The sequence below is a fragment of the Theobroma cacao genome, chromosome 3 (assembly GCF_000208745.1).
Source record: "Theobroma cacao cultivar B97-61/B2 chromosome 3, Criollo_cocoa_genome_V2, whole genome shotgun sequence".
In the NCBI taxonomy this organism is placed as follows: Eukaryota; Viridiplantae; Streptophyta; class Magnoliopsida; order Malvales; family Malvaceae; genus Theobroma; species Theobroma cacao.
Genome location: NC_030852.1, coordinates 4,650,979 through 4,675,779, shown reverse-complemented (window position 1 = coordinate 4,675,779; position 24,801 = coordinate 4,650,979). Strand labels below are relative to the sequence as shown.

Here is a 24,801-nt window from a genome sequence, read left to right as displayed (position 1 = left end):
TCTTTTTCTCTCCATACCCATTTTGACCAGCCATGAATTCATCATGAAAACATGTAATTTAACCATGGAAAATAAGGAGAAATGCTTTAAGGAAAATAGATTTCAAGTTTAAATTGAAAAATCCTACCTTTTTCACTTGTTTTCCTTGATTTTCCACACTTTTTCTCTTGAAATTCTCCACCTAGGGTTTGTTCTTCCTTTGTTTCTCTCTGTTCCTTGCTTGGCCGAATATTTGGAGAGATAATAGGCTGATTTATGTTGATTTTTAAGCTAAATAATAAAATATTCTAAGCTTGACACTTGTCATTTTCTTATTGGTCCATTTTTAAAACTTTAAAAATTTAAACTTTTTATCTTCATCACATATATTTTCTCACTTATCCATAACATAAGAAGTCAATGAATGAATTCTATGAGCATGACAAGTGTTAGTGGTGTAAAATTACAATTTTGCCACTAAGGTGACAAAATTACCATTTTACCCCTATGCTCCGAAAAATACCGAGATTATAATTTTTCACTTCTCAACCTCAAATCATACTCCAAGAAGTCAAATATGATCAAAATCTTTCAAAAAAATTCCCATCTTGTCCTCAAGTGGCAAAATTACCATTTTACCCCTAGACAGTGAAATTTCTAGTTTGACTCCAAATTGATTTTCGAACTCCGAATCACCATATTAAATCATTCCTGGACTTTAAAATTTTCAATTTCACCCTAAAATCTCGATTTGATCTAGTTCGAGATTTAAATCAATTTTGTTGTACCTCTAGGTACAATACCTACTTTTTGTAAATTTTTCGAGACTCTCTTAGCATTGAATCATGCTATCATCACATGTATGTTATGACAAGTATTTTATAAGGTCAGGCTTTACATCTTTCAAGTAAACTCAATTAGTATCAATTTATATATTTTTCTAAGTAATAAATGTTCAAAATATTATTTGAAAACAAGAATTTACATGCTCACCGAGCTAAGTTACAAATCTAACCTTAATTAAAAAGTGAGGTTTCACATCCAATAACAAGAAATTTGGGAAAATTGTTGGCTGTTTCCAATATCTTATTCTTACCAGACTTGATATTTGTTTTGTGGTTAACAAACTCTGTCAATTCATGCATAATTTATCAAGATTTCATTATCAAGCATTGACGAGAGTATTGAGATATCTTAAGTGAACCTTATTCCATGGTCTATTCATTAAAAAGGAAACTACATCCTTGCAAGTCTTCACATAATCTTATTGGGTAGAAAATCTTGATGATAGGACCTCTACTTCTACCTTTATCGTATATCTTGGAAGCACACCAATCTCTTGGAGTTCAAAGAAACAGAAGACACTAGCCAGGTTCTCTACAGAAGCTAAATATTAAGCTATTGCAACTACTGTTTCAAAAGCAACATGGATTCAGTATCTCCTTCAAGAAGTTCAGATAGTGCTACCTAATTCTCCCACTGTGTATTGTGATAATTAGTTAGCAGATGCACTCACCAAACCTCTACCCAAACATAAAGGACGACATAGATTAAAAATAAATGACATGTGACCTGAAAAAGAATTGTAACATTAGCAGACGAGTCCCTTGTCAGATTAAAAAAATTGCTACCCTTGGAAACATGAACGGTGAATTAAGCAACTAATTCCATGTCTCTCAAAACACTTATATTTCATTTAACCAATGATATTATACATAAATAATACAAATTCACGGAAAAGTTTTGAAGTTTTAAACATTTCCGAGTAGAGTTTATAGGCATAATTAAAGTGAAAGCAAAGTTAATTAGCTCATGTTTTTCTTATTGAATTGGTTCCTGTAACAAGGAATCTAGGATAAAAAAGTATAGGCGATCGTTTCACAGCTGGGAGGCGTCGCACGTGGCAGTCTGTGCCTGAATAAACTTTTTAATGCCCTATGCATGGCATATACGTCACACTAATCTAAGCCACTTCTGACCTTTTACTCCTCTTTATAAACTCCTACTTGCCTTTCTCTACTCCACCCTCACACCAAATCAAACAAACATCCTGATCTCCTCCCCTCTCCTTTTTGCACTCTTCTTCTCCATGGCTGTCTCCGTTGATCCTCTCGTTGTTGGTCGAGTTATTGGCGATGTCGTCGACATGTTTGTTCCTACTGTCACCATGTCCGTCTACTACGGTTCCAGGCATGTCACTAACGGCTGTGACATAAAGCCATCTACGACAATCAACCCTCCCAAAGTTAGCATCAATGGCCATTCTGACGAGCTTTATACTTTGGTTCGTTATCTTTACCAATTGGAATTGCGCTATCTAAACTATACGCATGAAATTTATCCTTTGATTTCTCTGTATCAGCTTTGTAGCCTTTTCCATTATTTCTTCAAGGGAGGCTATGATCGTTTAATGCATGTTAATACATCTATCTGACGGTTGATGCTGGTGATTGATATAGGTGATGACTGACCCCGATGCGCCAAGCCCCAGCGAGCCAAGCATGCGTGAATGGGTTCATTGGTCCGTTTCTGCTTTCATGGGTTTCGTTTTCGTTTTCTTTGGAATACTTCTTTTGGGTAGTTTTTACAAATGTTCTCGATCATTTCGTAAAACATCATTCACTTGCCTTCTTCCCTGTTTCAGGATCGTTTCTGACATTCCTGGAGGAACCAACCCCACCCGAGGTAAACGATAGGACCCTAAAATAGAATACTTTCTATTACTATGTATTCCATCTTATAAATATTGTCCTCGCTAATTGGACTTTTATAGTATTTAAATTTTTTATTTTGATTTATTATGTAAAATATTAATAATTTAAAATTGCGTATATATCGAAAAGTTTTCATTAAAACAATTATGAAGTATTTATGAACCTAAACAAAATTTAACATCAATATTAAATTTCAAATAAAGAAAGCAAATTACAAAAAAGGGTTTGTGAAAATGAAAATTTAAATAACATTTTGAATAATTAGAATTTAAACTTTTTGTGAAATAAGAACGTTTTATTTTCATATGAATAAATTATAATGGATTAAGTTTTTTTAAATTTTTTAGTAATTTCTGATGAAGAAAAATTAAATAAGAAAAAACTCAAAAATCAAACCAAATATTGTACTTTTAGCAATTTTTGGCCTTTCAATACGAGGAGGAGGTTGCCCAAAATGGGTGTCAGAAACAATTCTTGCATGCATGCCTGCCGCATCCTAGGCAATAATGCAAGAACATCTCAAATTTTCAAGAAGAATCTCTAGGGCCTACATTTATCACAAGAATTTGCAATAATCACAAATTATATTTCCTCTTGAAACATTTTCCATGATCCAATACTGCCTTAGCAAATGCTGTCCAGCAGCAAAATTGTCTTACATGACTGCTAAAACCTCATCTTGGCTCTTTCTACACCCAATACTTGCCCTTTCTCCCTTTCCAATTTCCCCCGTTTACCTTGTCCATTGCATTTGCATGCATCGCCTTCTATGACACATGGTTAGTTCTTTGAACAACAAGTATCAGCTCACGTCCACGGTGACACGTCCATGCTACTTGTCAGGATAGCTGCTTTGGATTCTTTTACACCACATAGCATGTTATAAGACTGTCCATGTGGCGACAAGACAGAAAATCGGCCTAGAAAATATCAATGCCAGTTCATCATGCTTTAATAATTGGAAAAATGCACTAAACAACTCGACCCAGTAAGCTGAAACCCTATACCATGAATTAATGAGATTAATTATATAAATTTGTAGGATCAATATATAAACAGGTTTTAATTAACCCTAAAGTAAATACTAGAATTGTTTGATTGTTTAATTAGTCATATATATAACAATTATTTTTGAAATTAAGTTATTACTTCTGTATTACAAAATAGTATTAGCCAACCCTAAGTTGCTTCAATCTGGATGTATTCAGGCTTTAGGATTTAACCCCGAATTTTTTTCAGTTTCAAAGCACATAATGATATAAAGAATAGTAAGGATTAATGTTATTTCCCCAACAAACAAAAAAAAATAGAAAGTAATGTTCGTTTGTTCAATTTTTCGATTGTTTCTATCGTCATTTGTAAATCGTATATGAATGCAATTAATAATAATTTTACCAATATCCAATACTTTGTTTCTGACGTCTCTCATGCAATGTACGAGGTAAGTTTTCTAGCTGGGGTAATCCAAATTTTGGGGATTGTTACAGGAAAGGAGATCCTGGTTTACATGGGGCCACGCCCTCCTGTGGGCATTCACCGCTATATTCTGGTGCTCTTCCAACAAAAGGGTCCGTTGGGGCAAGTGCAGCAACCAGCATCACGGGCTAACTTCAGCACTAGGCTCTTCGCTCAGCACCTCAACTTGGGCCTGCCTGTGGCCACGGTCTATTTCAACGCTCAAAAAGAGCCCGTCAGCCGAAGGCGTTGAATGTTGACTGGATCAAAAATAAAAAGATATCGCATATAGTAAGGCAGGAACAGTGCTGACCTCCTCCTACTTTGGCTCTATGGGAGAGTATGTTTAATTAATTTATAATATCAGTTTTATGTAAGTAGTTTGGCCAAGTGTCGTGGTACGTTCGAGAAGTGTAATGCTACTGCCTATGTATCTCTTTTATACGTTTGGTTTGCTTTAAATTTGATACTAGTTGCTAACCACCAGAGCAGTCAAAAAAGTTCTCCAGCTTTTACGAGGAGATATAAATTTTTATTTATCACAATTTTATTTATATACACTGAGTGGTGGATTTAGGATTTTGTATGAGAGATAGTTAAAAAGTAATCATATAAAGTCATGGATCAGATCAATGAGTCGATTTGGAATAAAAAAATTAATTACTTTAAAATAAAATTAAATTATAATATAAAATTTTATTAATAATTTAAATATAAATTTTTAAATTTATCAATATAAATAAATATAAAATAAAAAAATTTAACATTAGATTTTCACATTAACTATCGCAATAAATATAAAAAAAATTAAAATTAACTTAAATTTCTTACCACTACTCCAAATCAATACATTTTATCTATGTAGGAGTGGTAACGTTAATCATTTTAATTTTCATGCACATAAAAAAAAAAAAAAATGAGAGGTGGCTACCGCGACCTCTAGCCACCCCTCTCCCACGCCCCTGCTTATCTTTGAAGCATGTCATGATGACACCTATTTAGTTCACGTGTATAATTTTTTAATTTAATAAATATTTATATAAATTTATATTTAATGCATTGATAATATATCGGCGTTATATTTTATGATTAATCAAAAGATTATACTTCATTAATGAATAAAATTCTAAGTTCATTAAGGAAATACAGTGATTTTAACGGAGGTTGAGGAAATCTGGAGTCTTGGCAAACAGATGGGAATCTCTTCGATTGGTGATGAAAGGTCGACTTTGAAGCAATTTCAATCTTTTTTTCCCCCCCGACCGTGCAGGTGGGTCATTCTTATTTTTTATCTGATTTTTTTATGGTGAATCTACGGTTGTAAAAGAGGATTAAAGAATGTGGAGCAACCTATTGATTACCAACGAAGCTGTTCTCGGTTTTTAAGGTGGAAAAAAGTACTGGACTGCTCGTTTGACTACGGTTTGGATATTGGAAAATTGTCAAAATTGGTTTTTTCATGGGTTTATAATTTTCGAGAGTGATGCGATGGTGTGGCGGATGTCGTCCCATGGATGATTTTTGGGTGCTGGCTTGGTATTTTTGAAGTTGATCCATGGAGTTTGTGTGGTGTTTTCTTTCTTTTTGGTGGTCTTCAAGGTGATGGACGGCGATGCCTTGTACTCTTTCCAAGATCTTGTAGTTCTCCGAAAGAAGAATTCCTAAGCCACACTTCAGCAGGGCTGATTCAAGAACGACAACGAAGGAAGAGATCAAGTCTCAAACACTTCAGGTTAATCAGGAGTTGACCAAAACATTATAAGCATTGCTATTACAGCAGGAGGCATCTGATCAGTTGATGTGTTCAAGGAGAAGTTGGGGATAATCAGTGCATTTGTGAGCTGAAAGACGATTGGAGGTTGAGGATCGAAGCTTGGATGTGGAGCACCTACAATTTGTCGTTGTGAGTAGAAATTAAATTAAATGTGATACATGACACCTATTAAAAGCGCTGCCATGGTACCAGATTATATTATATATGTAAATTTATATAAATGCCTAGATGTATGTGCCTAGGTTAGATAACAAAAATGTAGATTTGTGTGTGATTGTGTGCCTTAGTGCAAGCCACCTAGTGGCCTATGTTGATTATGTGAGCCTAGACTAGGAAGGCTAGAGGATATGATAAGCATATAGGAGTAGATTACCCTAGACAATTGACTCTTTTGATGAATGTCACGACCCGGAACTCCCATCCGGCCCGTGACAACCGCCGCGACGTCCCGATAAGCACTCATTACCCCGAATGCCGATCGAAACCCCGCAAGGCTTAGCATCAACTTCCGCATCTCCCCGGTGAGCGACAGTTATTAAATCTCGCATTTCAAGAAATCATAAGTTGTTTCCAACTCAAAACAATAAAAATATTATTTTCTAGCTCACTGGGGCATTTTCGTCATTTTTTTTTTGAAATTTCGAAATCCGAAAAAATGTAATATGTAAGTGGAAACACATATTTCATGATTTAAATTAAATTTTGAAGTCTAAAACATTCATTTAAAGTAAAATTATAGCTATTTGAATATAATAAAAACATTAAATAAAATATTCTATTTTCTTAAAACACAATATTTTCAAAGTCTTCCTAAAATAACTTTTGTAGCGTAAGAGTAAAATAAATTTATTCATATAGTAATAAAGATAATTAAAGTATGAAATTTCGTTTACAGTGACACGTGGGCCCCCAACTAACCAAGAAGGTGTAGAGCTACGAACCCTTACTTCCTATGATGCAACTCCGAGATTAATTCTCGTCTTAATCAACTATCAACAAACTGTCCTGAGCCTGAAAAATGGATAGGAAGAGGGGTGAGATTAAATAATCCCAGTGAGTAAACAATTACCATCAAAAGCATCTAAAGCCGAGTAGATGGAGACAATATAAAAACGTTATATCTCAATAATGTTCATAACACAAATTTCGTTTCAATCTATACCAAACAATTTATTTTCATCAAAATTTCTCGGCTTATGAATTTCTTAAACTTGGCCCCTGCCAAAATCATTCTCGCGGGTACCTTCGTCAAGGTATCCCACTGAGACCGCCAAGGCTGTTCAATGACCCATACCCATAAACATGTTTTCACATCTGACACATAGCCGTTCCTTGGCGTTGGCTGAGTCTCACTCTCACGTGGTGGCCCGAACGTGAGGTGCACTCAAATCATACCTCAGGAGATACTTCACCCAACATCTCCCCCCGGAGGTAAGTATATAATTGAGTTACCGTGCCCCTCTCATAGGCAGTCCACGGAAACCCCCACCACTGCAGTGACCGTTTAATATACCACCAGACCCATAAAAATTCCAGTAGCATAATATGGCGAATAAAATGTAATCCAGTCTACCGAGACCAATCCAAAATTGTTCATATATTTCATGCCAACCCCAAAAATTTAGCCATCATGCTACCATAGTGTCATAAGCCCCAATTTCAATAACATATAAAATCATAAATTTCAACACAGTCTCCATATACTCAATTTTCCCAAAACAATATTTGATTTCAAAACCAGTATAAATCTCATTTTTATTAAAAAACATTTTAATTGGAAAACATAATATTTTATAATTTAAATTCACCATTCAATAAAAGCATCAAACAAGTATAATTACTCTAGATATTTAAGACGATAAATTGTCCACTCACAGTTCTAGGAGTCGATGTACTCCTAATCCCAGTCTTCAAGCACAATTTTGGTACTTTTACCAGTGTAATTTGCTCACCACCTATCCACAATGTACAATACATAATTCACCACATCAATGCTTGACCATTATAAAATCAATTCAGGCTCGGTATATATGCATGATATGACATGCAACTTATCCGACTACCGCTTAAATGCGGTGCTGACCTAATTCGGCCTATTACCCGATTAAATTTCTAACGCGTCCAATTTAATCTCAAATTAATTTTTTTCAGTTTCTATACCTCAATTGCACCCAAATTGACTTAATGTCCCTCGGTGTGGTGCAAATTATCAGTCCTGATAGCAAATTACGAAAATACCCCTAATGGGTAAAAATTCATATTTTTGCTCCAAAAATTTCCATTATTTTTCTAGACTCATAATTCATCATTATTCATCATAATTCCTCAAATAAACATCAAGATCATCAGCCAATATTCCCCTAGAAAATTCAGCCAATAATGGTAATGGAGGAAAATAAATTCTTTTCTTGTTGTTTTGTTCCTAAATATGCTAAACTAACTTAAAACACTAACATAACTTAAAATCAAATTAATCTAACAAGTTTCTCTCTCCTAACCCATTTTTCCAGAATTGAATTCATCCTCAAATCACATGATTCAACCATGGAAAATGATGGGAAATGCATGGGAAAGGTAAAGCACAAGTCAAAATCAAGAAATTTTACCTTTGGTCACTTGTTTCCTTGAATTTTCACCAATTTTTCCTTGAATTTCTCCCCCTAGGTTTTTGTTTTTCTTTTCCCCTTTGTTTTCTTGCTATGGCCGGCCATAATGAAGAGAAAATGGTGGTGTGGGCTGATTTTTATAGTTAAATAATATAATAATCTAAACTTGCCACATGTCACTACATTATTGGTCCATTTTTTAAATTCTTATCTTTCAAGCTTTAAATCTCCACCACACATTATTCCTTAAAATATCCATAACTTAGATAAAATTCTCAAACTTATCCAAAGTCTTGGTAAAGTAATTTTTGATATTTACACTTTTACCCCCGTAAAAATCAAAAATTACATTTTTGCCCCAAAAACTGAAAAATTGCCCATAGACATATTTTTTATCCCTTATACTCATATCATTCCCCAATTTGTCAAATGTGATCTAAATTCTCTCAAAATCTCAAATTTTGTCCGCAGATGGAAAAATTACAATTTTACCCCTATATAGTGAAAATTTCAATTTGACTCCGAATTGATCCTCGAACTCCTAATTACCATTTTGAGTCATCCCTGAACTGTGAAACTCTTAATTTCACCTTAAAATTCCTATTTAAACTAGTTCGAGGCTTAATCGACTTAATGATACCATTAGGGGCAATATCGTCTTTTAACGATTTCTCGAACTTCCTAAATATACAAACATTCTATCGAGCATGTGAATGATATTATAATTATTTTACAAAGTCGGGTTTGACAATGAATCTTGAGCATTTGATGCCTAAGAGACTTAAAGGCATTTAGAATCATATTGAGCTGATAGACGATTTGGAGGTCGTAAAATGTGATTTATGTTTCGAGGTGGACATATGGAATGTCGAAGGTACGATGGCCTTATTTGTGGATATGTGTTCTGTTCGATGGATAAATTTTGATCGTTGATTGGATTTGAGATTGAGTGGAGTCCGTCCCACTGTGACTTTGTTATGTACCTGCAAGGATGGTAATAAGTAGGGACAATGGTAATAGTCTCGTTTGTAATTACCGCCTGTAGTGTTTTGATGCCACTCGTCTAAGAATACTCCGAGTGATGTTGATCGTTGGGAGATTACTCTAGTCAATGACTTTGATTCTCCGGCTGTTGCTTCCACACGCACGTGATTTTTCTCTACCAGTAGCTTTGCCTTAAGCATGATTTAATTTTCCATGATTGACCATTATGCGTGATTTGACTATGTCCAGAGAAAGACCACTTGATGATTTGACTCGATTTGTGTATTGTTGTTGATTTATCACGTAAGTGTACGTATCGTTAACAAATAATACAATAGTAAATAGAATTCGTTCCCACGGAGAATTGAATTAATTCCTAATTGCTAACTACTAAAATTCTAACAAGTTAATCCTATTCAAACAATTAAATTTAAAATTATTAAAAAGAAAAATTGAAACTAATAACTAAAACTAATCTAAAATCTATCAGCAAAATTATTTTATTTAATTCGAGTGACTACCAGACCTAAAATTATGATGTCTTTTAATACTTCATCTGATTATTATCTCTTTCTCTCTTAACTTAGTTTAATGGATTAAATTACTAACCTAGAGTCCTAAATTATTTATAAGTCTTTGTCAAGTTTCTCAGAAAAATACATTTTTCAATTAATTTACTATATCTCTATGTAAATTAAATTGAAAAAAGATTCATTAAGTTTGTGCTCTAATTTTGGATACACATGACTTATAGGTTTATGTCCACCCTACATGCAAATTAAATCACCTAATCAACTAAGTGTATTCAATCATACACTATTATAGTCAAGGTCTACCTAAATCTCCTTCGTTAAGGTTTAACCTAGATTTCCAATTCAATCTAATTAGTGTTCATGCAATTTTAAAGCACTAAGAATAAAATAAAATAAACAACTTAAATCTATTAAACATAAGTAAAAAAGGGTAAATAAATCAGACTACGTATTGAGTTCAATCATAATCTTAGATAAACAATTTAATTTCTCATCAAATCACACATCATCATAAAATAAAGTTTAAACATTAAAACTAAACCAAGAAAAATAAAGAATAAAGAAATTCCAAGAGTGAAACTCTTGATCTCCAAATCTTCTTGAATCCTTCAATTTCTTTTCAACTTTAATGATACTTTTTTTCAACGATTTTCTGGCTTGAATCTCAACTGTTAATTTGGTGTCTTTCTCTCCCCTCAAAGTCCTCCGAAAGGTTATTTTTATATGGCTTTGAAGTTAGACCAAGTTAGGTGAAGAAAGAAGTCAATTCCAATCAAGATTTCCTCATCAGACTATGTGGGTCGCAGTGTCATGAGCCAACCTTGTATTGGATTATGATAACGTAGAATTGTCTGGGAGATTGAGTCTTTTGTACTTGTAAGGGAAATGTCCCTCTTTCAAATAATGTAATGGCTTGTGATGACACATCCACAAATACTTGTTAAGTCTTTAGGGGGAGACCCTTTAGAAAAGGAATGTCTTCATTTCAAGTATTGTAATGGCTATTGGTAGAATACTTGTAAAATATCATAAACTCTTTATAGGGGGTGAGTAGTCGGTGGATTGTTGGGCTGCCTCAATGGTAAAGGTATGTTTGTAGCGAATCATCTAGGGCTGCCTATGGCTCGACGATGGCGTGTCTCAGTCCTTTTGTAATTAATTTCATATTAATAAAACATTTTTCCTTTTTATAACTCAGTGGTTGCATATATGGCATTCAGTATGCCTTCGATTTTGATGTGGGTTCTCTTAGTCTGATTTGTTATTATTATTAATGTTGGATCAGATATAATCAAGTATTGATTGACTTGTGTGGAAGCGTCCACTCAAGTGCTGCACGGACTATCGCATATTTAGGTAAAGGAGTGTAGTTCGTGATAGTTGATATCAAAGCATGGGCGAGACATGCTAATTTAAAGTGTACCAATGGTGACCACATGAAGTGCACTCGAAGACCATCAAAGGATTGATAAGATAGAGGTCGTGGTGGCCACGGTAAAAGCTCAGATGGTTCTGCGTGAACAAATAGATGAAATTGAGGCAGTCCAGTGAGAACTGTCAGAGATGATTAATACTCTAAGTGATGAGACCAGGGATGCATTGAGCACTGTCCAAGGCAAGATTGGAGAACTGAAAGCTCAAGTAAATCTTTTGATTATTATTACAAGTAATGCCATTGGGAATCTAGGAGATCAAGGGAAAAAGGCCAAAGTGTCAAAACCCAAGCAATACGAAATGGTCCGATATGCTAAGGTGTAACACCCTGTACTTTGATATGTTGACTAATAGAACTTATCGGATACCAATTGAGGTTAATTAGAGTATTTAAGAGTGATGAAGGGTGCAGCGAATATCCTAAAATAAAATATTCCACACTCGAAGCAATAGTAATTAAATAATAATATTTTTATTGAAGATGAATTAATGATATAAAAAGTGATTCGAAAGTGAATTAGGGCATAATAAGACATTTTAGGTGCCAAGGAGACAAGTGAAAAATTTTAGAATAAAATAATATTAAAATATTAATATTTTATTCGATGTCGAAATTTTTCATAAAGGAAGAGTATATGGTCAATCTAAGTGGGGGAGAAGAAGAACGAGGAAATTTCAAAGAGCAGTGACATTAATGGTCCCTACGTGTTTTTATTAAATAAAGCTAGCGTGGGTAAGTAAATATTTAAATATTTTGGTAATACCGCATTAAAGCATGAACTTGATATCTTATTGATACAAGTATTAAGGAAGAAAAATGGAAAGAAATTTGAATTAAAAGATTGTGGGAGGATACAATTAAAAAGGGTGAAAACCTTGAAGGGTAAAATAGTAATTTTACCATTAAGTTAGTTAAAGCTTCTAAAGGAAGCTTTTACTTTTCATCCTTATCCCATGGCTGGTTCTTATCTCCAGCCACAAGATATTTTCCTCTTCTTTTCCAAGCTCCACACCATTTTCAAGCTTCCATGCCAATTTCACCTTGCCACCATGTATTTGAAAAGAAAAATGGCTACATTTTGCAAGGAAAACTGTACTCTTGGAACGAAAATAGATGAGATCAGTTGGAAGAAACGAGAAAAGAAAGAAAGAAAGGAGAAAGGAAAGAAAGAAAGGAGAAAGAAAAAGAGAGAAAGGAAGAAAAGGCTTGGTTTTGGTGATTTAAGCAAGGAAAGGTAAGGATTCTTGTTTTTGGCTTGAGTAATCTTTGAAAATGAGTTAGTGACTAAAAGAAATGTCTTGTGGCAGCAAAGATTGGGTTGATTGGAGAAAAATGGGTGACATACAAGCCAATAAACTCGTGGGTACATGATGGACTCAAAGTGGAAAAAGAAAGCGGTAAGCTTAACACAATGTTTTAAAGCCTACAGTTAATTGAATATTGTGAGGAATTATGGTTGTTGAAAGGATCCATTTGCATAAGCGAGTTGAAAATTGTTAAGTTTGTATGGCATGTTGTTTGAAAGAAATGAAAAAAAGGAATATTGTGTATGGAGGATTGAGAAACAAAGTATTGAAAGTTAGATAGATAATGATGCATGTAAACTTCGAAATAATCGAGTGAAAGTGAGAATGATTGTTGCTACCTTATATGTGGGTTATGTGTGAAAATATAAGACGAATTTGAATGAAAATGGCTAGAAAAGGGTTAATATGGGTGCTAAAGTCATAAATAAGTTACCGGTAATTATAATTTAAAGAATTATGCAAGCAAAGGATAAAGGTAACTTTGGTAAAAATGTGTCAAGATGTATATGAATATGTAATGTTAAGTGAAGAAAAGTGGTGATTCTAGCATAGTATGAGTTATTAACATGATGGTAATGTTTGAATAAGGAGGAAAATGGGAATGACAAACACTAAGATTATTAGATTTGGTTTATTGCTAGGAAGTGTGCAAATGGAAAATGGACATCGTGGTGATCAACTAAAGGAGAAAACATACTCGGATAAGTGGCAAAGTGATATCCTGTCGTTGTAAGGTGGGTGGGGGGTGCCTATTTCAAAAAAATTCCATAGTTATATAATGTTATACGGTTTATAAATGTTGCCATATTTCATTAAATACAATTGTGGAAAGCATGAGCTATTAGCCTCGATAAGAGATTTCTAATGGATTTACAATGATTTTGTCAAGACCCGAAACTCCCCCCGGGCCCGTGACAACCGCCGCGACGTCCCGATAGGCACTCATTACCTCGAATGCTGATCGAAACCCCACAAGGCTTAGCATCAGCTTCTGCATCTCCCCGGTGAGTGACAGTTATTAAATCTTGCATTTCAAGAAATCATAAGTCGTTTCCAAATCAAAACAATAAAATATTATTTTTTGGCTCATAGGGGCATTTTCGTCATTTTTCTTCGATAATATCGAAACTCGCCAAAAACATGGTGTAAAAGCTAAATATGTTCATACATATTTTAAATCAAATAACTAAAGTATAAAATTACTTTTACAATGACACGTGGGCCCCCAACTAACCAATAAGATGCGAGTTTGTGGACCTATAATTTTGACAATGCAAGGTTAACTGAAGTCCTTGATGCAATCGGCTATCTCGAACCTAAAATGTGGGGAATTGAGGGTGGTGAGATTATAAAATCCCAGTGAGTAAACAGACACCATATAAACTATCTAAATGCGAGTAAATGGAGACAATTAAAAATAATTAACTTCAGTAAATTTTTCACATCACGAATATTCATTTCAACCAAATAATCAATATGGCTCGTGAATTACTCAAAACTTGGCTCATGCCAAATCCTGTACTAGGGGACACCTGGACCAGGGGTATCCAACCGAGTCCGCCAAGGCTATTAAAAATCCATATTTCGTGAAAATCATATTTTTATTTTGAAACATAGCCGTTCCTTAGCGTTGGCTGAGTCTCACTCTCACGTGGTGGTCCACCTGAAGTGCATTAAAGAAGCCCACCTCAGAAGATACCCTACGCGCCTCTACGATCGAGGTGAGAATATAAAGAAGTTTATCGTGCCCCTCTAATAGACTGGCCCACAGAACCCCCCACTACTGCAGTAGCTAATCTTTTATCTACCACCTGATTTATAAAATCTTTTTCTGCATGACATGGCAATTTATCGCAACCTAGCCTCTCAAGGCTAAATAAACAGTACAAATAATTCTAACACCAAAATCAATTTAGCCATTCATGCTCATTTATTGTCATAAGCCATTCAATTTAAAACTATAAATTTACAACACAAGCAGGCAGTCTCCAATTACTCTATTTTCAAAACCAGTATTCAATTTTTCAGAAAATTTATAAAATCATTTTATAAAATCACAATTTCTCCTAAAATATAGCAATTTACCATTTAAACCCATTTTCTATAAAATCACACAATTGTATAAAACTACTCTAGATAATTAAGACGATAATAAGTTCACTCACAGTTTCTGAAAACTAAATTCGGGTACTCCAACTATTACTCCTCGAGTGCGATTTCTTTGCCCTTGCAAGAGGATTCGCCACCTTGACAAATTGTACAATTAAGAGGTTTACTACTTTGGTACTAAACCAAAATAAACTAATTTATACTACTAATGCATGATATGAAGTGCAAAATGTCTAAATTTTTCCTAAACTCCGTGTTAGCCTATTTCGATCTTATACCCGATAAATCGATATACGCGTCCGTTTAAACTCCAAATTAATTTTTTTCAATTTCTATACCTCAATTGCACCCAAATTGACTTAATGTTCCTCAGTGTGGTGCAAATTGTCAGTCCTGGTAGCAAATTACGAAAATACCCCTAGTGGGTAAAAATTCATATTTTTGCTCCGAAAATTTACATTATTTTTCTAGGCTCATAATTCATCATTATTCATCATAATTCCTCAAATAAACATCAAGATCAGCAGCCAATATTCCCCTTGAAAATTCGGCATAATGGGTTTCAATGGGAGAAAATTATTTCTCTAGCTTATTTTTGCTATATTTCAATATAACCTAACTAAAATCACTTAATTCAATTAAAATCAACGAAAACTCAAGCTCAAAACTCATCCATGGAGGTTTGGCCAGCATGGGTGTCCATACCCACTTTCTAATTTTGCATGGAAATGAGAAAAAAATGCATGGGTAGTGAAAATCACAAGGAAAATCAATGAAATTTACCTTTTTAATGTTTGATTTCTTGATTTCTCTTGATTTTCCCCAACTTTTTTCAGCTAGGGTTCTTATTTCTTTTCCCCCTTTTTCTCTCCTGGTTTGGACAGCTGAAGAAGATGAGAATTCTGAAAATTTTGACCTTTTTAAAGGCTAAAATAATATAATATTATTTTATTCATTTTTTTGTTTTATTAATTTCTTAAATTCTAGCCATCTATTTGTTTCCAAGTTTTCACCATACACTTGTCCCACATATCCATAGCTTAGATAAAATTCTCAGACTTATCCAAAGTCTTGGTGGAGTAATTTTTTGAAATTACACTTTTCCCCTGTAAAAGTCAAAAATTACATTTTTGCCCCAAAAACTGAAAATTTGCCCATAGACATATTTTCATCCCTTATACTCATACCATTCTCCAATTTGTCAAATGTGATCTAAATTCTCTCAAAATCTCAAATTTTGTCTACGAGTGAAAAAATAACGATTTTGCCCCTACACTCCAGAAATAACCGAAATTAACCTTTTTCATTGCCAAACCCTCAAATTATACTCTAATAAGTTTAATATAATCAATCTTAATCAAACCGGATTAAAAAAATTCCATATTCATCCTCAGGTGGTAAATTACCATTTTGCCCCTATAATACTTAAACTCCGAATTAACTCCATATCGGACCTCAAACTCTGAATCCTCATTTTAAATCAATCCATGGGTTTTAGTTTTCCCAAATTCATCATCGATTCTCTATTTAAACTAGTTCAAGACTTATTTAACTGAACCGTACCATTAGGGGCAACATAGTCATTTAACTTGTTTTCCAGGGCAATTCAATATACAAACATGCTATCCAAAGCATGTGAATGATATATCACAGATAATTAGGGTCGGGTGTTACAGATTTATACATTGTTATTATGGAAAGCATGAGCTAGTAGAACTCGTAGGAAATTGTGGATACAAGTTGTTTTGAAAATTGTTTTGGATATATCTATAGATGAGCTATATACATAAAGTGTTTTAGAAACTGGGAAACAAGTCTTTTATACTGTTTTACCTTCAAAATCTATGCCTTGTATTTGTGGGTGATATGCATAGTTTAACTGAAATAGTTAAATGATTTAAAATGCAAGTTTTAAGCATCGATTTTAGTCTGATCTTTGAATAAGAGAATACACCATGCCTTTTTATGTGAAAAGTAATTTGAAAGGTTATTGAACCTTATTTTCAAATGGTTTTAAGCGAAAGACTTGGAAACCTTAATGTGATTTTTGAAAATGGTTTTGACAAACCAAGTGCGTTGAGAGTAGGCCGACTGTCACTTCGGTTAATTGTGACCCTCGTGCACGAGTGAGCTCTAGCTAATGAACCTTTGGGTCACCAATGGGCTGTTAGGCGTGGCGGGGGCCACGACTTATGATATATATACGTGGCTAGGCCACAAGTGACCCCGGTTGAGTAAGACTTCCAGATGTGAGCAGTAGCGACCACTTATTCTCTAATGTCAGCCAACATCGTGGAGATTGCCATGGCTATGGGAATTCGGTGGAGTAAGACAATCAGATTGTTATTATGAAAAGCCCGGCTCTACAATATGTTTATTATGCCATTCCTACATAAGAGTGCATGTTTGCTTACTTGAGTACCTCGAAAATCGTTAAAGGACGGCAATGGACCAAATGGTACAATTAAGTTGAATTAAGCTTCGAACTAGTCCAAATAGAGATTTTAAGATGAAATTGAGAATTTTAAAACCCCAGAATGACTTAAAATGGTTATTCGGAGTTCGAGGACCGAGTTGGAGTGAAATTGGAATTTTCATGACCTAGGGGCAAAATGGTCATTTTGCCACCCGAAGTTAAGATGTTAGTGTTGGATGAAATTTTTTACTAAGATTGATCATTTGGAGTATAATTTGAGTTTGAGAAGTGAAGAATTTTAATTTCGACATTTTTTCGAGGATAAGGGCAAAATAGTCATTTTGCCACCCTATGGGCAAAATTGTAATTTTACACCACCCAACACTTGTCATGCCCATGGATTTCAGCCATTACCATTTTATATCATGGATAATTGAAGGGTTTTATGTGGTGGTGGAAGAAAGCTTAATTATTAAGTTTTTAAACATGGACCAATAACATGGTGACAAGTGTCAAGCTTGGATTATTTTATTATTTGGCTTTAAAAATCAGTCCATAACCCTCCCAACTCATTTATCTTGGTCGGCCAAAGAGAGAAAAAGGGAAAAAAAGGAAAAACAAAAACCCTAGAGAGAAAAATTCAAAGGGAAATTGTTGATTTTCAAGGAATCAAGCCATTAAAGGTAAAATTTCTTAATTCTAGCTTGTGATCTACCTTTCCTATGCATTATTTTGCATTTTTCATGGTTGAATCACAAGATATCATGAAGGATAGTGTGCTGATCAAACCTTAGGAGAGAGAATTTGATGATGAATTTAGTTAGAAAACATGTTATTCTAGTGTTTTTAGTTGTTTGGTGATGTGTAGTATGAAAAGCAAGCAAGAAAAATTCATGTTCTTTCATCACCTTCATTGGCCGAATATTCCATGTGGAATATTGATGATGAATTTGATTGAATTTCAAGTGATTTGATTAGGAATGAATGATTTATGGTGTGAGAATCAAGCATGAAAAATTATATTGTTAGTGCACTCACCATGGCCGAATTTTTCAAGAGAAAATGTGAGGATGATTTTGCCACATTTTAAGTTATTTAAATTGTGTTTAATGATTTGGAGTATTGGGAGAGAAATGGAATTGTTTGGAGTGAATTGGACATATTGGCCAATTAATCGGGTGATAGATCGAATTAGGCCAATACCATTTTATTTAGGTACATAATTGAATTTATATTGAACACCGTATTTAGATAGTTACCCGAGTATTTCACATCCCATTTCATGCATTAGTATAGAGCCTGAATTGGTTTTACAATGGTTTAGCACAAATGTAGTAAATGGTTTATTGTGCATTATGTCTAGGTGGTGAGCTTTCTGGCAAAAGTAAAGAGATAGTACCCGAGAATCAAGAATCGGAGTACTTGGAACTCGATTTCCATTACAGTGAGTAACCTTATCATCATCTTGATTATCTGAAGTGAATTTTAAGTCATTTTTGTGATTTTATGGAAAATGAGTGTAAATGGTAAATCTTTATGTTTTATAAGCAAAATGTGATTAAATGAAATGATTTTATAAAATTGTCTTGAAATTGACTGATGGTTTTGAAAATGGAGTAATTGGAGACTAGTTGCTGTGTTGTAAATTATGGTTTGAATTGAATGGCTTATGATAATGTGGGCATGAATGGCTGGATGGGTATTTCTGTTGAAAATGTATAAACTGTTGTTTGCCTTGATAGGCTGGATAATGATAAAATTGCCATGTCATGCTGTTGAATTTTTATTGAATTGGTGGGTTATAGATTGGTCACTACAGTGGCGGATTCTGTGGACCAACCTATTTAGAGGGGCACGGAATCCGGGTATATTCTTACCTCGATCGGAGAGGCGCGGATGGGTAACTCCTAAGATAAAACTTTAGAGTTCACTTCACGCTGAACCACCACGTGAGGGTGAACTCAGCCAACGCCAAGGAACGGCTATGTTTTCAAAATAAAAACATGATTTATGCATGCATGACTTTTTAACAACCTTGGCGTATTCGGTTGGGATAGCCTCAGACCAAGGTATCCCTGACAACTGAATATGAGAATGATTTTGGCACGAGCCAAGCTTTTCAGGAAATCATAAGCCTCGTTGTTTATTTGGGTGAAATGAATCTATTTTATCTTATTAAAATGAGTTTGAAATGCTGTGAATCATTTTTATGCTAATCTATTTTATCTGTCTCCATTTACTCAACTTTAGATATTTTAGATGATATTTGTTTACTCACTGGGATTATATAATCTCATCGCCCTCCTTTCTACCCATTTCAGGCTCAGGATAGTTTGTAGACAGCTGATATCGTCGAAGGTTACAGTTGGCTTTACTTCCTCAAAAATTGTAGGTTCCCAGCCTTCGTTCACTTTTGTCATTTGGGGGCCCACTTGTCATTATAAATTTAATTACATACCTTGACTATCTGTATTACAGTATGTATGAATTTATTTCGCTTTTGCGTTACAGAAATTCCTTACAGATAACTCTATAAAAATTATTTTATAAGAAAATGAAATATTTTATTAGATATTTTTATTATATTCAAATAGTCATAATTTCACTTTAAATGAATGTTTTAGACATCTAAACTTATTTTTGATTATGAAATATGTGTTTTGCACTCGCATACTACATTATTAGCTGGTTTCGAAATTTTTAAGGAAAAATGACCAAAATACCACTAAGAGACGAAAATTATTTTTTTATTATTTTGATTTGAAAATAGTTTATAATCTTTTAAAATATGATATTAGCAACTGTTGCTCGCAAGGGAGGTGAGAAAACTTATATTAAAGCCTTGCGAGGTTTCGGTTGGCATTCTAGGTAATGAATGTCTATCGGGACATCGCGACGGTTGTCACGAGCTCGAGGAGAGTACCGGGTCGTGACATATTACGTGGAACTAGGTCTACGTGTTGATATTATACTCTCCTACTCGAGAGCCTTGTGAGTTTTCAACGCATACTTTCTTGTGTGGTAGGGAGTTAAGATTTTCTCTACAGCTCCCATTATTTAAATGAAACCTTTCAATGCTTACTTGACAAACATGAGTTGATTTAGGTGGTTGTACACTTTGATTTCTTTACATGCCACACATTTTGGGAGCGTGCATACCTTTATACTGTATTTCATATTTTGATGGCAAATGATGTTTCCAGTAATTGAAACTCTTTCTGTTGCACTTATTTTTAGCACTATTTTGCCAAAGAAAGCATTGTGTTATGATTTTACGATATTATTTTTACAAGGCACAAATATCCTTCCTGTATTTTGGTTTATAAGATTAGCATTTTATATTCTGGTTTTATCATTCAAATGATCTGTTTATTACTTGTTTCCCATCTACTCCTTGCTCATGGAGCCGATGATCACTGAATCTGTGAGACTCACCCCTGTATTTCCCTTTTGCATATAGTGATTAGCTAGCGAGCTATTCATCAGCATTCATGGTCCACTGCGATGTAGGTAAAAGCATCTCCTAGTATCCTATTCCGAGTCGCTCCGCTGCTAGAGGTCGAGTTGTAGCTCTTTATTTAATTAATTGTAAATGGATAATGGCCTTGGTACAAGTATTAAACTGGAGATTTAAGACTTCATTGTATATACTTATGAGTATATGTTTTACAGATTGAATTGATTATTGTAATTGTGGTTCAAGATATGATACGAAAGTATATGGTTTGAGCACTAATATGGATTGGTGAACGAATATAGTGCATTATCGGGAATCTTTAATAAGGCTTGCTTGGGTCTAGTGGGCTATGCCTATTAGGCCCATGCCCTAGTCATGGCCCAAGATTCGGCCTGTGACATAAGGAGCAGGAGAACTTCTTTTTTGATACAGAACAAAATTTTTGAGCTGTGCGCACTGAGTCAAAAAAACACAAAGTGGCGATGGCTTCAATGTATCTTGCTGGAGATACAAAGCTATGGCGGCTTCTCAAATTCATTAATGGTGCGTGATGTATCAACACTTGGGCAGACCTAAATTAGGAATTGAAGAACCAATTTTTCCCTTAGAATGTTGAGTATATGGCGTGACGGAAGTTATGGGAGTTGTCACAAACGGGATCAATACAAGAGTTCATGAGGAACTTCTCTACTTTAATGTTAGATATCAAGAATATGACTGAAAAAGATAAATTGTTTTATTTCCTTAAGGGCCTGAAACCATGGACGAGGATGGAGTTATAGCGACAGAGGGTACAGGATGTGACTTAGGCAATGGTGACTATTGAGCACCTTACTGATTATAATGAAAACTTGAACAAAAGAAAATACCCTTCATCTAGGACCGGTAGCTCTAACTCAAACAGTGGGGCAAAATTTCTGCGAGTAAGCAGACCCTTAAGTGAGGGAGATGATAGAAGACCACCTGCTAGAGATTCACCCTAACCGAGAATAAACAAGGCATGGAACTTCAAGCCATGGCCATCGATATCTTGTTTCTTGTGCAAGGAATCTCATCGAGTAACTGATTGCCCTCATTGAGCAGCTTTTAGTGCGATATGTACTGCCATTAAGACACCCCCATCCCACACCATAATCGAAGAAGCCGAGGAAGAGCTAGCACGAATATGTTCTATTCATTTCCTCAACGCTTTGCAAGCACAATTAGAAAACATAAAGAAGGAGCCCCAACGAGGTCTAATATATGTAGAGGTGTTGAATGAGAAAAGTACCAAAGCCATGCTCGACACAGGGGCTTCAGACACTTTCATCACCCTCGGAAAGGCAAAGAGGTGCGATCCTAAAATTGAGAAGGATTTCAGATAGATGAAAGCAGTTAACTCTCTAACTTCAGCTATAATGGGAAATGCTAAAGATGTAAAGATTAAGATTGGCTCTTAGGAAGGGAAGATAAACTTGACTGTAGCCATTATATATGATTTTGATTTTGTATTAGGCTTAGGTTTATGACGAAAGCACAAGCCATCCCTTTCCCTGTCACAAGTTGTTTAATGTTTTCTAGAGAATGACGATGTGTGGTACCTGCTACAATCCTACCTAAAAGTAAGAAGAAGATGATATCAGCTATGCAATTTAAGAAGAGGATAAAGGAAGGCGAGCCATCCTACATGGCCATGCCCATCTAAAAAGGTGAAGATAACAAAAACCCAATACTCGAAGAAGTGAAGCTGGTTTTGAAAGAATTTGAAGATATGATGCTAGAACAACTAGCAAAGGTCCTACCGCCGAGACGATCTATCTATCATGAGATAAAATTACTTTCAAGAGTCAAGCCACTTGTAAAAGAGCCATACAAGATGGCTTTTAGAGAGTTAGCAGAGCTAAGAAAATAGTTAGACAAGCTGATTCAAGCTGAATTATCCAACCATCAAAAGTAACTTTTGGAGCCTTAGTACTTTTTCAGAAGAAGTAGGATGGGAGTTTACGATTATGAGTGAATTATCGAGCTTGGAATAAAGTCACAGTTAAGAATAAATATCCTATCCCTTTTATAGCAGATCTCTTTGACTAGCTAAGTAGTGCAAAGTATTTTTCCAAAATAGATTTGAGATCAAGTTACCATTAAGTAAGAGTGGCCGAGGGAGATGAGTTGAAAACCACCTGCATAATGCGGTATGCCACATTTGAATTTCTCGTTATGCCTTTTAGACTAACTAATGCTCTTACTACCTTTTGCACTCTAATGAACTAGGTGTTTCATGATTATCTAGACAAGTTCGTAATGATCTACTTAGACAATATTGTGATGTACAGTTTGACCTTAGAGGAGTATCAATGGCATTCGAGACAGGTCTTCCAAAGGTTACACAACCATCAGTTATAGGTAAAAGGGGAGAAATGTGCATTCGCGCAAACCCGAATCTAGTTTCTTAGCCACATTATTAAACAATAGCATATCCAAATGGACATGCAAAAGGTGAAAGCTATCAAAGAATGAGCCACCCCTAAGAATACAACTAAGCTTTGTTTTTTCTTGGGGCTAGCCAATTATTATCGGAGATTTATGGAAGGATATTCAAAAAGAAAAGTAGCACTGACAAAATTGCTGAATAAGGGATAGAAGTGAAACTAGACGTAGTAGTGCCAAGAAGCCTTCGAAGGTTTGAAGGACATGATACTGACGGATCCTGTGATATCACTCCTCGATATTAGAAAGCCTTTCGAGGTACAGATAGATGCATCAGACTTTGCCCTTAGAAAGGTGTTGCTACAAGAAGGACACCCAATTGCATTCGAAAGTTAAAAGCTGAATGAAGCTTAGAGGAGATACACGACACAAGACAAAAAACTACTTGTAATGATTCAATATTTACGGGCCTAGTGACACTACTTGCTAGGATCACAATTCGTGGTTAAGACTAACAATACAGCCATAAGTCACTTTTTCACATAGCCAAACTTACAGCTAAGCAAACAAGATGGCAAGAGTTCCTAGCCAAGTTTGATTTCTCCTTCGAGCATAAAGTTGGAAAACCAAACCATGTAATGGATGCCTTCAGTAGGAAGGTCGAATTTGTAGCTCTAAGGGTGTTCGCTCCAATGTCAGCCAATAGAGTTACCACAGATATCCGTAATCTGATTAAGGAAAATTTACATCGAGACCCTTAAGCAATGGCCATTAGGAAATTAGTGGAGAGTGGAAAGTCAAAATACTTTTGGGTGGAAAATGGACTCTTACTAATAAAATGACCTCGTATATTTGTTCCAAGAATAGGAGAGCTTTGACAGAAACTAATGCAGGAATGCCACTACACTCCTTAAACAGGACATCTAGGTTGGTAGCAAATTGTTGCACTATTGAAACAAGGTTATTATTGGCCTCATATGTGACAGGATGTGATGGATTATACGAAGACATGCTGCATTTGCCAACAGGACAAACTAGATAGACAGAGACCGATGGGAATGCTCAAACCTCTATTAGTGCTAACATAACCTTGGGAAAGTTATCTTTTAGACTTTATTGTAGGACTTCCTAAAGTGGGGAATATGACAGCAATCTTGGTAGTGGTGGACCAGTTTTCTAAGTACGCGATGTTCATTCCAGTATAGAAGTTTGGCTCTGTAGAAGAAATAGCTCGCACGATTTTTAAACATGTGGTAAAATATTAAGGTGTTCTAAAAGCATTATTAGTGACAGAGATCCAAGGTTTACTAGCTTTTTTTGGAAAGAGCTGTTTAAGCTATTAGGGTCAGAATTCAACGTATCTTCCAGTTATCATCCACAAACAGATGGTCAGACAAAATGCTTTAATGGGTTATTGGAAGAATACCTGCGACACTTTGTATAGGCAAACCAAAAGAATTGGCTTAACCTACTAGATGTAGCTTAACTATGTTTCAACTCACAGAAGAGCTCAACCACCAATAGAACCCTTTTCAAGGTCATCACTAGACAACAACGTAGACTTCTTCATACCTCAATGGAATTGTATACCGGGAAAAGCCCACTAGTGTTTAACTGTGCTAAGGA

The 24,801-nt window shown here is 35.0% G+C and overlaps 1 protein-coding gene across 1 annotated transcript; it reads left to right on the top strand.

The window, feature by feature from the left end:
- On the top strand, positions 1,948-4,631 carry LOC18604303 (protein MOTHER of FT and TFL1). Its single transcript, XM_018116946.1, has 4 exons — positions 1,948-2,263; positions 2,439-2,500; positions 2,624-2,664; positions 4,181-4,631. Exons 1-4 carry the CDS (start codon positions 2,069-2,071, stop codon positions 4,399-4,401), a joined length of 519 nt encoding a protein of 172 aa, XP_017972435.1. The 5' UTR covers positions 1,948-2,068; the 3' UTR covers positions 4,402-4,631.

Bases quoted from the DNA above. Each gene is read 5' to 3' on its own strand.
- LOC18604303 (XM_018116946.1), top strand. From the start codon at position 2,069: ATGGCTGTCTCCGTTGATCCTCTCGTTGTTGGTCGAGTTATTGGCGAT. The intron at 2,264-2,438 runs GTTCGTTATCTT...TGATTGATATAG, and splicing joins CTGACGAGCTTTATACTTTG to GTGATGACTGACCCCGATGC. The intron at 2,665-4,180 runs GTAAACGATAGG...GGATTGTTACAG, and splicing joins AGGAACCAACCCCACCCGAG to GAAAGGAGATCCTGGTTTAC.